The sequence below is a fragment of the Hyperoodon ampullatus genome, assembly GCF_949752795.1.
Source record: "Hyperoodon ampullatus genome assembly, chromosome: 6".
Lineage (NCBI taxonomy): Eukaryota > Metazoa > Chordata > Mammalia > Artiodactyla > Ziphiidae > Hyperoodon > Hyperoodon ampullatus.
Genome location: NC_136919.1, coordinates 106,696,873 through 106,710,942, shown reverse-complemented (window position 1 = coordinate 106,710,942; position 14,070 = coordinate 106,696,873). Strand labels below are relative to the sequence as shown.

The 14,070-nt window shown below is 51.2% G+C and overlaps 1 protein-coding gene across 1 annotated transcript in view; it reads right to left on the bottom strand.

Annotated features, from left to right (window-relative positions):
- Positions 1-726: 726 nt before the first annotated feature.
- Positions 727-14,070, bottom strand: part of ROR2 (receptor tyrosine kinase like orphan receptor 2) — a gene marked incomplete at both ends in the record, with an annotated part of 219,748 nt that continues 206,404 nt past the window's right edge. The window contains 5 exons of the mRNA XM_079706010.1: positions 727-2,172; positions 3,593-3,795; positions 6,692-6,937; positions 8,160-8,474; positions 12,476-12,603. Of these exons, the coding sequence (XP_079562136.1) occupies positions 727-2,172; positions 3,593-3,795; positions 6,692-6,937; positions 8,160-8,474; positions 12,476-12,603 (2,338 nt within the window). The remainder of the gene's footprint in view (positions 2,173-3,592; positions 3,796-6,691; positions 6,938-8,159; positions 8,475-12,475; positions 12,604-14,070) is intronic.

Genomic DNA, 14,070 nt, shown 5'->3' with positions numbered 1-14,070 from the left:
CTGTGCTCTGTACAATATTGCCTCCTTTGTAACATTTCAAACCCCCAAAACACTTTCCCTTGAATTCCAGAAAACTGGGCAAAATACACATGCAGGATAGTTAAAATCATTTCACAGAAGGTACAAAATTGTGTGGGTTTCTTTTAAGGCACATTTCGTTTTAATACGGAACTCCCATTCCAGGAGCCCCTTTCTCATCAGACTCTGACAGGCGGCAGGCGGCCGCGTCCTGTTCCCACTAATCTTTGGTGGCTGAAGGGAGACTGTTAATGGTGGGCAGGGGGTGGGGGGGTAGCAGAGAGAAAAGCAGCCTCCTCCATTCTCACGCAGCAGCCCAGTCGCTGGGCATTGCAAAGCCCGAGGTCCCACCTCACTGCCTTTTTGCAGGCCTGTTTTCCCAATGTTTGGAAATATTCAATCCCTATGCAATATGGAGGGAAGATGCCACCTAATTTCCTTCAGAGCACAGGCACTGCTCATGGCCGACTGACCTCCAGGGAAATGTAGGTGGCACTGGGGGTCACCATGCGTCCTGCTGGGTTACCTACCACCCCTGCCTTGTCAGGAGCCATTGGCTACAAGACCCTCCAACCAAGCAGGTGGGCACAGCGCTGCTCCGTGCACGAGAGGATGACAAGGAGACTGCACTCCAGCCCACTGGTATCTGGGGCGTGCTCCTCAGGGAGGCCCAAGTCTCCCCCCAAGCGCCCTGCAGCCCTGCAGCCCTCAGGCTTCCAGCTGGACCTCAGACTCGTCCATCTGCAGAGTGTCATTGTCTCCTAGCAGCTCGGTCTCGGGGACGGAGCCGTCCTCCTCCTCCTCTGCTTCCTGCACGGGGCTCTGGGCCACGTCTTCCGGGACATTCTGCGTGTCTTCAGTGCCCTCCGAGAGCAGGGCTGCCCTGTCTGCCACGGACGTGTTGGAGGGCGCAGTGGTGACGTACCCCGTGCTGGTGGAGCCGCTGCCGCTGTGGTGGGAGCCAGGCTTGGGCACCATCTGGGCGGGCACCTGCTGCGGGGCCATCTGCATCGGGATCTGGACCGGGTAAAAGTTGGGCAGGTAGGCCCCGTAGGCCGGCACGGGCTGGTACCCGTTGACGGGGATGTAGAGCTGGGGAGGGGGCACCATGGGTCTGATCTGGCCCTTCATGGGGATGAACTGGGGCTGCGGGAAGGGCTGGGCCTTCTGCTTGGGGCCCCCGTAGCGGGTGTTGCTGACGTTGCTGACGGGGCTGGTGCTCAGGGAGCTGGTCTGCGTGACGTTGCTGGCGCCTGAGGTCTGCCCCGAGCTGTTGTAGGTAGACAGATTGCCCCAGGCCCGCAGCCGGCTGTGGATGTCCTTGAAGCGGGGCCGCCGGCTGGGGAACTCGTGCCAGCACTCGATCATCAGCGCGTACACCCAGGCGGGGCAGTCGTCGGGGCAGGGCAGCACCTGCCGGCTCCGGACCATCTCCACCACGTCCTGGTTGGAGTGGCCGCAGTAGGGCTGCAGGCCGTAGCTGAACACCTCCCACAGGACCACGCCGTAGGACCAGATGTCCGAGTCCACAGAGAACTTGCCGTACATGATGGCCTCGGGGGACATCCAGCGGATGGGCAGGAGCGCGCTCCCCGTCAGCTTGTAGTAGTCGGCCGAGTACACTTCGCGGAAGAGCCCCAAGTCTGAGATCTTCACGGTCAGCTTGTCGTACACGAGCACGTTGCGGGTGGCCAGGTCCTTGTGGACCACGTGGTGGCTGGACAGGTACTCCATGCCCGCGGCAATCTGTGCCACCACGTGCACGAAGTCGGGGGGCTCCAGGGCGGACTTCACCGTGCGGTCGTCGTCTGTGCTGCCCACGTCCGAGTGCGGCGAGCGCATGACCAGGAACTCGTGCAGGTCGCCGTGCGAGCAGTAGCTAAAGATCATGCTGAGGGGCTGGTCCTTGGTCACCACGCCCAGCAGGCAGACGATGTTGGGGTGCTGCAGCCGTGCCCGCAGCAGGGCCTCGTGCCGGAACTCCTCCCGGAGCGGCCCCTCCGCTTTGTCCTTCAGCGTCTTGATAGCCACGGCCTGGGTCTGCTCGCCCGGCGCCGGGCCGAATAGATGCCCTTTGTAGACCTTTCCGAACCGGTCCTCCCCGAGCTCTTCCATGAATCTCACCGTGGACAAGCTGATCTCCTTGAGTTTGGCCTGCCAAGAAGAAAAGCTCCGGTGAAACATTTCTGCCACCGAGACGCGAGAAGGCAGAGCTGAACAGCTGGGAGGGGATTCTGGGGGGGGCAGTCCTAGAGCCGCCCCCCAGCCTGGGCTTGCAGAGAACCCGCCAGTCCCACCCGGCCCAGGCTCAGCCTGCCCCGCACAATGCTCTCTGCTCTTAAATGTGCTCTGACACCATGAGGCTGCCTGAAACTTTCAACAGGGTCCCAACCAGGCTGCAAACAATGTCCCCACCCCAAAAGATACCACTGCAGACTATATGTGTGAGGGTGTGTATGTGTGCACACCTATTTACACGCCGCAGCCATGCTGAACTCCGGCTGTCCCAGGTCACCCTCCCAGCCGTGTCCCCCACTTAGGGCCTTTCCTGATGTTCCCTGCTATGCGCCCACCGACAGGCCCAGCCACCACTGTTCATCACAACAAGATGCAATGTCTATTTCCCTCCAACCCTGAGGTGTGCTTCCCCGGATCTGAGTCATTTTTAGAGTCCAGGCCAGCTGCTCTCCAGATGTGCCTCCAAGGGCCTGTTTTGCCGCTTCCTCTTGATTAGATTCTCCAGTGGATGCCACTTGACAGAAGCACCACACAGGTGAAATCGATTTGAACCTTGCGTCTCAGCCTCTACAACTTCCCGTCCCTTCTGTGCGCCTGGCCCCCGTCCTCGGAGGCTCTCTGAACCCCAGGGAATCTGTGCCCTCACTTGCCAGCCCTTCACCCACAGCAAACCCTCCGTGACTCCTGGTTACTGAGCTGAATGAGTCCACCCTCTCTCTCTTCAGAGCCTGGATGGAAATGGTCTTCCCCCAAAACTTTCAAATAATGTAAATGCCCCCTTCACTGAAGCTAGGTGGGCTGGGAGAGACCTCCTCCTGTGATACATTTCAGTGTGTTCTCGCTACCCTAAGAACTCAGGTTGGGGGTGGTCTGCCCCCCTACCACCACTACAGGACTGTTGCTGTGTCCTTCCCTGTAAAACAAAACAAAGCAAAACCAACCCAACCCCAAGCGGACCGGAAAACAGGTCATCATCCCTTAAAAATACCATGTTGACCCTCAAGTGGTGGGGGTGATCTGAGCCCTTCTTTTGTGTGTCCTCCTGTGGGGACAGCTGAAGCACAGCAAAGTGAGGACAACTCATTCGGGCCCATGCTAAAATGGCTGGCCTCCGTCGAGGGAGAACAGTGAAGTCCAAACACACCTTCCATATACTCCCTAAGGACACAAACGTCCTGGTATATTTCAGAGAAGAAACGGCAAAATGAAGGACACTTTAAAAGAATAATGTGCTGTGTATCAAGCAAATTAAGAAACCTAGAATTGGAGGTAACCAATCTCCAGGTAGAGGTTAAGCCTGGGGGAGCTGCCTCTTTAAATACTGGGGCACAGAGACCTGCTTGTGCTGGTTGATGAGAGGCATTTCCACGTCCTGGCTGGGTGAGGCCATCAGCTGCCGCCTCTGGGGAGTGGAGGAAGAAGCCTTCTGTTTATTCCGGCACATGCAGACCAAGAAGAAAAGGCATGCGATGACCAGGGGAATGGCAATGCTCGGAACCAAGATATACAGAATTCCCATCCTGCTGCTGTCTTGGGGGCCTGTGAACAGCAAGGCGTTCATGAGTTTTCTGAAAACATCCCTGTTTGCAACTCGAAGTTCTCCATCATCCCACTCCCACCTCCAACTACAATATTCAAGCACAAGTAGATAATCAGGGTAAGTTTCACAAAGGGACAAAATTATAAACCAAACCTCAAAAAAAGTAATGTACCCAAAAACACACATCCCATTAAACATTTGCAAAACACAATCTAGAACTGCCCACCACGGAAACAAAGAGGAAATCAGAGCTCAAAAAATAAACGAACTCTAAAGGTCTTACAGTAGCAAACACCACCATCACATTCCCTTCTAATTTGAATACCGTTGGAAATAGGTGCTCTGACTTTTCATCTTTACTGAACTCGATGAAACACATGGGACATGCTTGTCCTCAGTGAAGGAAACTGGATACTGGCATTAGAAATGATCCTTTTCTCCATTCAACATTTTAGGGTTTTCCACATTTTTGTACAATGAACCCATATTCTTTTAAGACAATAATTAAAAATGCATTTGATTTAGAAGAGCACTGGTAGCCAATGAGTTTGACCCAACAAATAGCAGCAAGGGCAGAAAAATTCTTGAAAAACAATGGTAAGATGTACAAACCGTCTGAGGCTTCCAAGTGTTTTTCCTTCATTTTTTTCCACGGTGAAGAGCAATGCTCTGTCTCCCCCTACAGGATTTACAGAAAAGCACAGAGGGCCCCAGGCTGCAAGGCTAAAAAGGACGGCCAGGAACCCTGTGGGCAGTGCTGCCCTCTGAGGGAGAGTTGAGGCTTCTGCTCTGTGATGTGGAAGGCAAGTCCTCCAAAAGGCCCCTCTCCCCACAACAGTTTTCACCTTAACCTTGTGAATAGTCACATGGGACTTGGGCCTCCCTATGACCAGTGGGTAATGAGCTTTCCATGTGAAAGCAAACAAGTGATTTCTGGTCCATGTGGTCCCCCAAAGAGCTAATTCAGTTCTAAAAATCACCACTACCACCACCATAGTAAAGAAGCCTTGTCCCACAGCCAGTCTTGCCCCCCAGCCTCCAAAAGAAGATAAAAATCAAATACAACCACACACACAACTCTCCTGACCCCACCCAGGAGGCAGATATTTTAGAAGACTCAGGGGCAGTGGGGATTCTGGGTCATTTTTCACGATTAGGGCTAAGGGGAGATTCCAGGACCCTCAGGCCAAGGTGAGAGATGTGACCACCATCCACAGGTTTATAAACCATTAACTTTTATCATTACCTTTTAAAAATCACCAACAGAACACAGGCTTATTAATAATTCTATTGACAGCATTAGAGAAAAGCGAATGTTTCTAATAACTAATTTCACCAAAGGCTATACTATTGTTAATAGGTTGGTATTCACTTAATTTTTTATGTATATATTTAAGTTGAACATGAAATAACCAATATTCAACTAATTTGACATAGAGAAGCAACGGTTTCATATAATTTTTAAAAATAGAATTTTAAATGGAATCACATCATCCATGTTTTCCTGCTCCTGGTTTTGTGGCAGAATAATATATCTCAGGCCACATTTCTCGCAGAACAGACAGCATTAGGCACTCTGCAAGAGCTGCACAGAGTCCCAAGGTACGGATGTACTTCAATTATCATCCAACCCCTTGTTGGTAAACAATTACTCTGTTTGTCATTTGGCTGATAAAAGTGATTCTGCAACAAATATCCTTGCATTTCTGCCTTGTAAGTGCAAATATTTCTGCAATATAAGATTCCTATGGCATTGCCAGGTCAAAGAACATACATATTTCTCTTTATGATTTGATTCATTTTTAATTACAAAAATAAAAACTGCTCATTGTAAAAACATCTTATGTTTTAACATATCTGTAGGTCATGGGAAATCACTGCTGAAGGTATGATGTTTATCTTTGCAAAACTTCTTCCATGAAATATAGGTGCATATGTGTGCTCACTCACATACCCTTCACTCATTTTGTTTCTTTTATCAGAAAGAAAGAAGGAAGGATGGGAGGAAGGAAGGAAAGTGAGAGACAAAGGAAAGGGAAGGGAGGGACAGGAGGAGGATGAAAGAAAGACGGAGAGAGACCGAGGGACAGAGAGAAGAACAGGAAGAAAGAGAAACCAAAAAGACACAACACAGCTATTGCCCTACAGCTTGCTTCTTTCCCTTAACAGGTCAATATGAACATCCTTCCTCGCAGGAAATGTTTTTAAACAACTGTAGCGTTCCATTGAATAACTTTACTATAATCTAATTACCAAACTTTTCATTCTTAAAATTTATTCCTGCACAGAGATAATGATGTCTGTAAAATTTGCAACCATGAACTACAAACTTTTCTCCTAGTCATAATTTAGGACAGAAATTGCAGGGAAAACAGTTAAGAGATTTAAGTTCTATTTTCTCCTCACTCTCTACGTCTCCGTGTAAAAGCTGAGCAGAGTGGGAGGCGAGGGAGCGCGCGCAGGTGGCCTTGTGCCCCAACTACAGATGCTGGTCTGAGAAGCTGGTTGTAATAGTAATGGGAAGCATTTCCACTAATAGTGGGAAATGCATGCCAATGTTCACTGGGAAACAAGAGGCCAAACTGAATATCCCAGGACCACACATGGAAAGAGGGTTGCAGAAGGGCCCCCAAATGTAAACAGTAGTCTCTGCTGAGTGGTAAAATTAGAAGTGATTTGCACATTCTTCTTCAGACTTTTCTATAATTTAAAACGTCCTATAATGACCAGATACTTTTACAACCAGCAACAGCTTTATTTAAAACAAATAATCATGGTGGTGAAACTCGGTGTGGGCAGGGGGCTCCCAGAGCTATCAGCCTCCCGGTTGCACATCATCACAAAGTACACCCCACAGTCAACACTTTAAAAAAAAAAGAGAGAGAGAATACATACTACAAGAGGGTACGTCACACAGTTCCATGCGTACGTTTTTATTCTGCGTGAAGCACCAGGGGCCTTCCATCTGCCCTGCAGGGTTCCGGCAGTAGGCGTGCCCTCCTCCGAGCTCCGGGAAGTCGGCGCTGGTCAGGTGGTGGCTGTGGGGATGCTGCAGGGCCCACGGCTGGCACTGGTGTCCCGACTTGGTGGTGCTGGCCGTCCCTCTGTAATCCGTGCCTGAGCCGTTGTAGCACTGATGGTCTGAGAGAGAAGATGCGTCAGGAGGCCCGAAAATTAAGAGGAAGCCGCCCTCCTCTGGGGGTCCAGGGAGCACCCTTCTTCAACTGTTCCAAAAAGGAACAACAAAGCCACTTTTTGCCTGGATGTACCCGCACTGAAATTTCCGAAAGACCAAAGAGTTTGACATCACTTCCAAGGAAAGCAGCATTAGACGTAATGACTGAATACAGTCCCAAGCCCACAAATTAAATGGGCAGGTGCCCCAGGTACATATATAGGGGAAATAACTGGTCAGACGTTATTCGATGGCCCTGAAACACCTTTGGACTCACCAGGCACCCCCATTCCACAATGACGATGTCAACCCCAGCCCCACGTTCACTTGCACTAGAAGCAAAACCAAACGACGCAGGAGGGAAGAGAAACTCCCAGGCCTGGCCCCCCAGCCTCAGTGAGGACGCGCGGCTCAGCCTCCTGTGCACAGAGCCCCAGGCTCACTCCACTCCGGGGTGGGGGGGTACCCAGGGCCTCTCTGAGCCACACCTGGGGTGTGTGTTTGTTGAACACCGGTTACACCGTGCTTGCTGTGTGCAGGCACTGTTCTAAGAACTTTCTAAATACTAATTCATTTAATCTACATTCCAGCTGCTGAGGTCAGCAGTTATTATCCCCGTGTAAGATGAGGAAACTGGTATTTAAGCAACTTGCCCGAGGTCCCATGGAGTCAGCCTGGCAACCAGGATTTGGACGGTGCAGTGGGTCTGTAGACCAGGCTCTGACTGCCCTGGTGAGGAGACCTGCCGCCCTCGGTAACCCTGGCCTCGCCAAGGAAGTGAATATTTCCCAAGCCTGGGAGGGAGGCGATCTCTTCCCTGGGTCCCCTCCCCTCAAGGAGGCCCACAATCCTAGTCAGCTGCTGAGAGATGCTTGTGCACCACAAGGCAGTCTTGGAAGCGGACCCCGCCTCCCCTAAAGCTCCTCACAGCTTTGGGGGCAGGCGCAGAAAGTCCTCCCATCTTAGAGAAGCCAAGTTTGTGGCTCATCGGGGTAGAGTGACTTATTGGGGACCCACAAGCAGGCAGGGCCAGGAGGACTGTGCAACTGGAACTGGACAACGGCGAGTCCCCACCCCGCAACTGCCCTACCGGAATGGGGGCCGGTCTGTGAGACTTCCCCGGATGGAATGGGGTCCCCAGGCTCTTAAGAGGCAGGACCCCGGCCTCGGGGGCGGGCACAGACTCACAGCGGCCCAGCCTCTCGGCCGGGATGCCGATGCGCATGCAGTTGGCGGCGTCCGGGCTCTCGGGCATGGGCAACGCCTCGCACTTGGGCAGCTGCAGCCGCATGAGGATGAGCGGGTTGGAGCGCGCAATCGTGTACTCCTGGCGGCAGAGGTCGCTCTCCAGCACCTCGCACTCGTCCCGGCACAGCTCGCGCGGCTTCGGCGCCCGGGAGCGCGCGTCGCACAGCGGGAACACGAAGTGGCAGAAGGACGGGATGGCGAACTGCGAGCACTGGTCCGACAGGTGCGTGGAGGTGCCGATCATGGTGAAGGCAGCTGCGGAGGCGGCGAGGCCGGCGTTAGGGTGGGCTGGGCCCTGCCTGGGACCAACCCCTGCCCGGCAACGCCTGCCCGGCGCCCCTGGTTTCATCTCCAGCCCTGGCTCCCCACTCTTCCCAGGGCCCCTGGTCCCACCCACCCTGCCCGGCGTCCGTGGCCCCCATCTCGTCCGTGCCCCGTCGTCCCCCACCCTCCGCCTTGTCTTCTGCCAGCTGCGAGAGGCTCTCACAAGAGCAGGGCCCCAGGGAGCACATAGGCCGCCCAGGTTTGCACCAGACAAAGAAGGTCCCTGGTGCCAGGGCTTCATTTACAAACATCAAAAGCGAGACAAGAAAGAAAGAAAACTAGGCCCCAGATCTCATCCAGCTAGAGGCTACTTCCATGACAGGAAGATTCTGTTATCAGACCCAAAGCCACTTCCTAAGGTCCTGCTATGAACTGGCTCTGCAAGCACATGGCGGTAGGTAGAGCTGTGGGCTGAGTGGCTTCTAGAAGGAGAGATTGGAGCAGAAGCCCAAGGACCAAGCCTTGGTCTTCCTGACATCTCAGGGCCTGTGAGAAGAGGGGAGGCCTGGCCAGGCAGCAGATGACCCAGGGGATGGAGACAGTGTGCCAGAAAGACGAACGATCCGCCCTGTGACATATGCAGCCCAAGGAGGAGTAAGATGACAAATGGGGGGCTTCCCTGGTGGCGCAGTGGTTGAGAGTCCGCCTGCCGATGCAGGGGACACGGGTTCGTGCCCCGGTCCGGGAAGATCCCACATGCCGCGGAGCGGCTGGGCCCGTGAGCCATGGCCGCTAAGCTGCGCGTCCGGAGCCTGTGCTCCGCAACGGGAGAGGCCCGCGTACCGCAAAAAAAAAAAAAAAAAAAAAAAAGATGACAAATGGGGATGCAGGGGTCCCTCAGGTGGAGTCTGGGGAGAGCCAAGAAACTGCTGGAGGAGGTTCTAAGTGGGGAGAGGGGCAGGGCTTTGTGATAAAGGAGAGCAGAGAAGCAGGCTGTCGCGGGAGAGTCTGGAGCCAGGGTGGGCTGGCTTGCTTTTTAGGGGCAAGACGTCACAAGATGGAGCCTGATGGGAAGAACCTGACACCTGATGTGGAGAAGGGAAGGGGGTGGGAGCTGCAGATACAAAGTCTAGGCAGGTGAGCGGGATCAGAGTTGCCAGTGGCAGGAGGGAAGGCGTGCGCTCCAGGCGCTCTCCTCAGGGGTGTGGCAGTCAGGGTTCAAAGGAAAGCATCAGTTGCCCCATACATGCCCACGGCAGAAGGCCCACCCCACTCTGACCTATGAAGGACCTGCTTATAAGGATCTGATCTTGGACAGCTGGAGAAAAAGAGGAGCCTCTGCCTACACACCCTGCTGAGATGGGGAGGAGGATACCAGAGAGGTTGGAATTTAGTTCCTGGGACACCCCAGCTCCACCCATGACTTGTAGTGCCATGTCCACTGTGGCCAGCAGGTGGCGCTGCTGGCACCCATTTCCCACACCGCCCCCCCCACCCCACCCCAAGGACCCACCAGCCACCCATGGTAGGCATTGGGTTAGATGAGCTGGCATGGGAGCCCAGTTCTGGCCCTGCCCTTTCATTTACTACAGGGTTGTCAGTCACTCAGTCCTTTCTGGGCCTGGGTCTTTTCTGTCAAGGGATCTGTTGAGGCCACACTTTGGGGAATGAAAGCCCACAGGGAGCCAATAAAACAGCACGTGAGGTGAATGGTCCACGAGGGTCTGGTAACAGGCTGTGTCCATGCGCTGCACGCAGCGCTGGGTTCCAGGCACTCTGTAGTGTGCTGCTCACATCATCCTTAGTCCTCTGGTCCCTTCTGGACAATATTAAAATTGAGGAATGGAGAGGTAAGAGGTTAAGGTGCAGGGTCTCTTGGAGTTAGCTGACGAACCAAGCCTGAACCCAGTTCAGTCCCATCACGTGAGCTGGCAACTGACTACCAAGAGGGTTGTTGCCAGTGTTGCACTTGACCCCCAGGCAGGGAAAGACCTAAGAAAGCCAAACATGGCATTGCTTTTGGGGTACCAACTGATAGGATGTCAAGGCTGACCCTTTTAGGATTTCTCCTACCCCCGCCCCAGAACCTATCTCGTGAGGGCTTACTTCTGAAAGATGGTTCTAGGCACCGAGGAGGTCCAACCATCATAACTCCGCTTTTGTTTACACCCAGCACATCACTCTGATGGTTCTGGGGCCCATTCCTGGGAAGCTTCCAGAGTCCCTGGAATGAGTTCTTACAAGCACACTCTCCAATAGACTATCTCCACAACCAGTGCAGTCTCTAAACCTCAAGTCAGTCAGTCTAGAGCAACTTCACATTTATTTTTTCAAAAATACACAAATATAGAGAACACTCATTCTAAACTTGTACCTAAAAACTACTATAAAAATGAGTCTGCTTAGACATCTGATTTGTTAATCCTTTAAACAATTCCTGAAGAAATAATTGAGAGACAATCTTGTGCCTTGAATCAGTGTTTGCCAATTACTGGGATATAAAATTAATTCTGGAGTCTGCGGGTAGTGTTTTAAAAGATGATTAGAACGGAAGAGAGGATGTCAGAGTGCATGGTTCGCATTAAGGCTGGAACCAACTTTTTTCTTTAATGAAATAAAACTGAAGAGAAAAATCACAGTGCACTCACTGCCTTTGTTCAGGGAAAATGTTGTTTCCTGTAACCCATTTCAGTTCTATGAAGTAGAGGTATATGTAGACTAAGTCATGATGTAAAATATACTTTTTATTGATACTGTATGTTGTGGTCAGAAAGTTTGAGAAGTTCTGCTTTAAACGGCATAAGAAGCTTTTCCAATGAGAGATACTAACAATTTCAAAAGATTCTCCCATTGGACCAAGATAGCATCTTCCAAGATCTCCAGGTCCCATTAGTGCCCTTCCATTCTCACTGGACACCTGGCCCTGTCCTCAGGGGGCTCTGTAACCATGGGTCAGGCAGGCCCCTCCTCTGTGATCTTGACCTTAGACCCTCCAGACTGTGGGTGAAATACAAAGCCAGGGTTGACCTAAACTTAGAAGGACATCAGTGTCACCTATGTGAGTTTCTACCTGGGGGCCTCCTTTGTGCCCTTACCAGGGCAGTGCTTTGCCAGCCCCTCCACAAATCCCTCCAGAATCACCGGGAGCCCCACATCGCAAGTTGGCTGGGGTCAAGAACCACTGTGCAGAGGATGTAGTTCAACGGGGACACCTGCCATCTTCACAAGATCCTCCTCATTCCTTATAGTCTGGAGGGAAAACGTTTGGGCTTGTGGGGAGAGCAGAGAGAGGCGGAGGGGGGCTTTTGGGGGCCTTGGTCTAATTCATTTTCTCACTTCTCAAGGGCTTTCCCCCAGGAAGTCCTTGACATCAATGTGAGGACTACCACCAACCAGAGAGAGTAACTTCTAAAATGACAGAGAACGAGCAGCTTCACTCCTAAATGATCTGCTCCATTTCTCACACAACGGAGCAGGTACCCAAAGACCTGGCTATGCCTGCAAACCGGGGGTCTGAGTTCACTGCAGTGTCCCCAGGCACAGCCGATGGCCTGGAACTTCTGTCTCCAACAGCTAAAATCAGGCCCGGGTACCGTTTAATCAAGCATAACTCCAAGAAGGCACAAGAGTCAGGAAAAGCAGAACCAAGAATGAATGTGGCAGGTGCCGGCCTGGCCACGTGGTGAGGACAAGGCAATGCAGGGCTTCGGACTCACGTGGTTGACTTAATTCAGTGTGTTGGTACATTCTAAGCAGACTGTACTTGCTAATTTTCATATACAAATGGGAACATTTTAGGATAAACCGCGGTGGTAATTGCAACTGCTTCTGAAAAAGACCTCTGACTTTCTCTTGCAGGAGGCAGGGCACAGGGACTCACTGTCCAAGGTCATAACCAACAAAACACCCAAGTGGGACTGAAAACACACCAGCGTGGCGACAGGCAGCTGCGTGCGTGCTCACTGTCTCAGAACAAAGGTCTGCGCTCCTACCTGTGATTCGGTTTTCAATCTCCCCCTGCATCTGGAGAGAGTCCACATAAATGGTCCGGTTCCCAATGAAACGCGCACAGGCGATTCCCCGGTAAGGCTGGCAGAATCCATCCTCATGGTAGTCGTCTCTGGTAAAAACACATGGTCTGTAAGTGCACTGGAAGGTGTCAAATACCCCCAATTTTTTTCTTTTCTTTTTAAATTCAGCATCTGATGATCTAGCCATCTTGACCCTTGGCATTTACCCAAATGAACTGAAAATTTCTGTCCACACAAAAACTTGCATATGCATGTTTATAGCAGCTTAATCCATAACTGCCAAAACCTGGAAGCAACTAAAATGTCCACAGTGAATGGATAAACTGTAGTACAATGTAATATTACTCAGCACTGAAAAGAAATGAGCTATCAAGAAAAGATATGAGAAGACACAGAGAAAACTTAAATGCACATTACTAAGTGAAAGAAGCCAATCTGAAAAGGCTGCATGCATACTGTATGATCCCAACTTTATGACATTCTAGAAAAAGCAAAATTATGGAGCAGTATAAAGATCAGTGAATGCCAAAGGGTGGGGGGAGGGTTGGTGAACGGGAGAACAGAGATTTTTAGCACAGTGCAACTACTCTGTATGATACTATAATGGTGGAAACATGTCATTATACATTTGTGCAAACCCAGAGAATACGCAACACCAAGAGTGAACTGTAATGTAAACTATAGACTTCAGCTAATAATAATGTATCAACATAGGCTCACTAACTATAACAAATGCACCACACTGACATAAGATGTTACTGATAGGGGAAACTGTATGTACAGATGTGGGGAACCGGTACATGAGGAACCGGTACATGATATCTCTCTGTACTTTCTGTTCAATTTTTCTGTAAGCCTAAAATTGCTCTAAATATAAAGTCTATTAACTTAAAAAAAAAACAGCATCTTTAAGGTCGGGGGGGGGATGGAACAAAGGAACTTGAGTATGAAAGACGGATTATAAATATGAAGTGTACACATGGGTGGGTACGTGCTCATGCCTATGTTCAAATACATGCAGAATATTAACGATTAACATGTTTCATCGTAGTCTTAAACTACATCAGAAACATTACACCCCTATTAACTTCCGTTGTTTGCAAGCGACGCTTTTATGAAAATGATGTTCATTCAGAAACTGTGTTCTACCATTAAACTGTAGGAGAGATTTCTTTGAAACAGAGGAAAGCAATGGAGAGGATTCCGAAAAGTCAGGCAGGGCCTCAAAGAGTTTGTACAGCAAGATGTGCTTATTACACCACAGAGGAGTGGTGACCTCGCCACTGCTCCATAACGCAGACCACATGTATAAATACGGGGGACAGAGAGGGAGACTGTCAAAAGCAGAGCCCTCCCACTTGCCCTGCAGTGCGACCTTCCCCCCAGCCTGTAGGGAACAGCCTGCACACGTCCCCTTGGAGTCTATGCTAAATTATTCTCGGTAAAACCTGTTAGTCCTGCCTTTGGCCAATAAAATCAGTCATTCTAAGCACCTAGGTGCTTTTTAAAGTAGCCCTGAGGATGCTCCAAGGAGACAGTAAAAGTGGGCCAAAGCA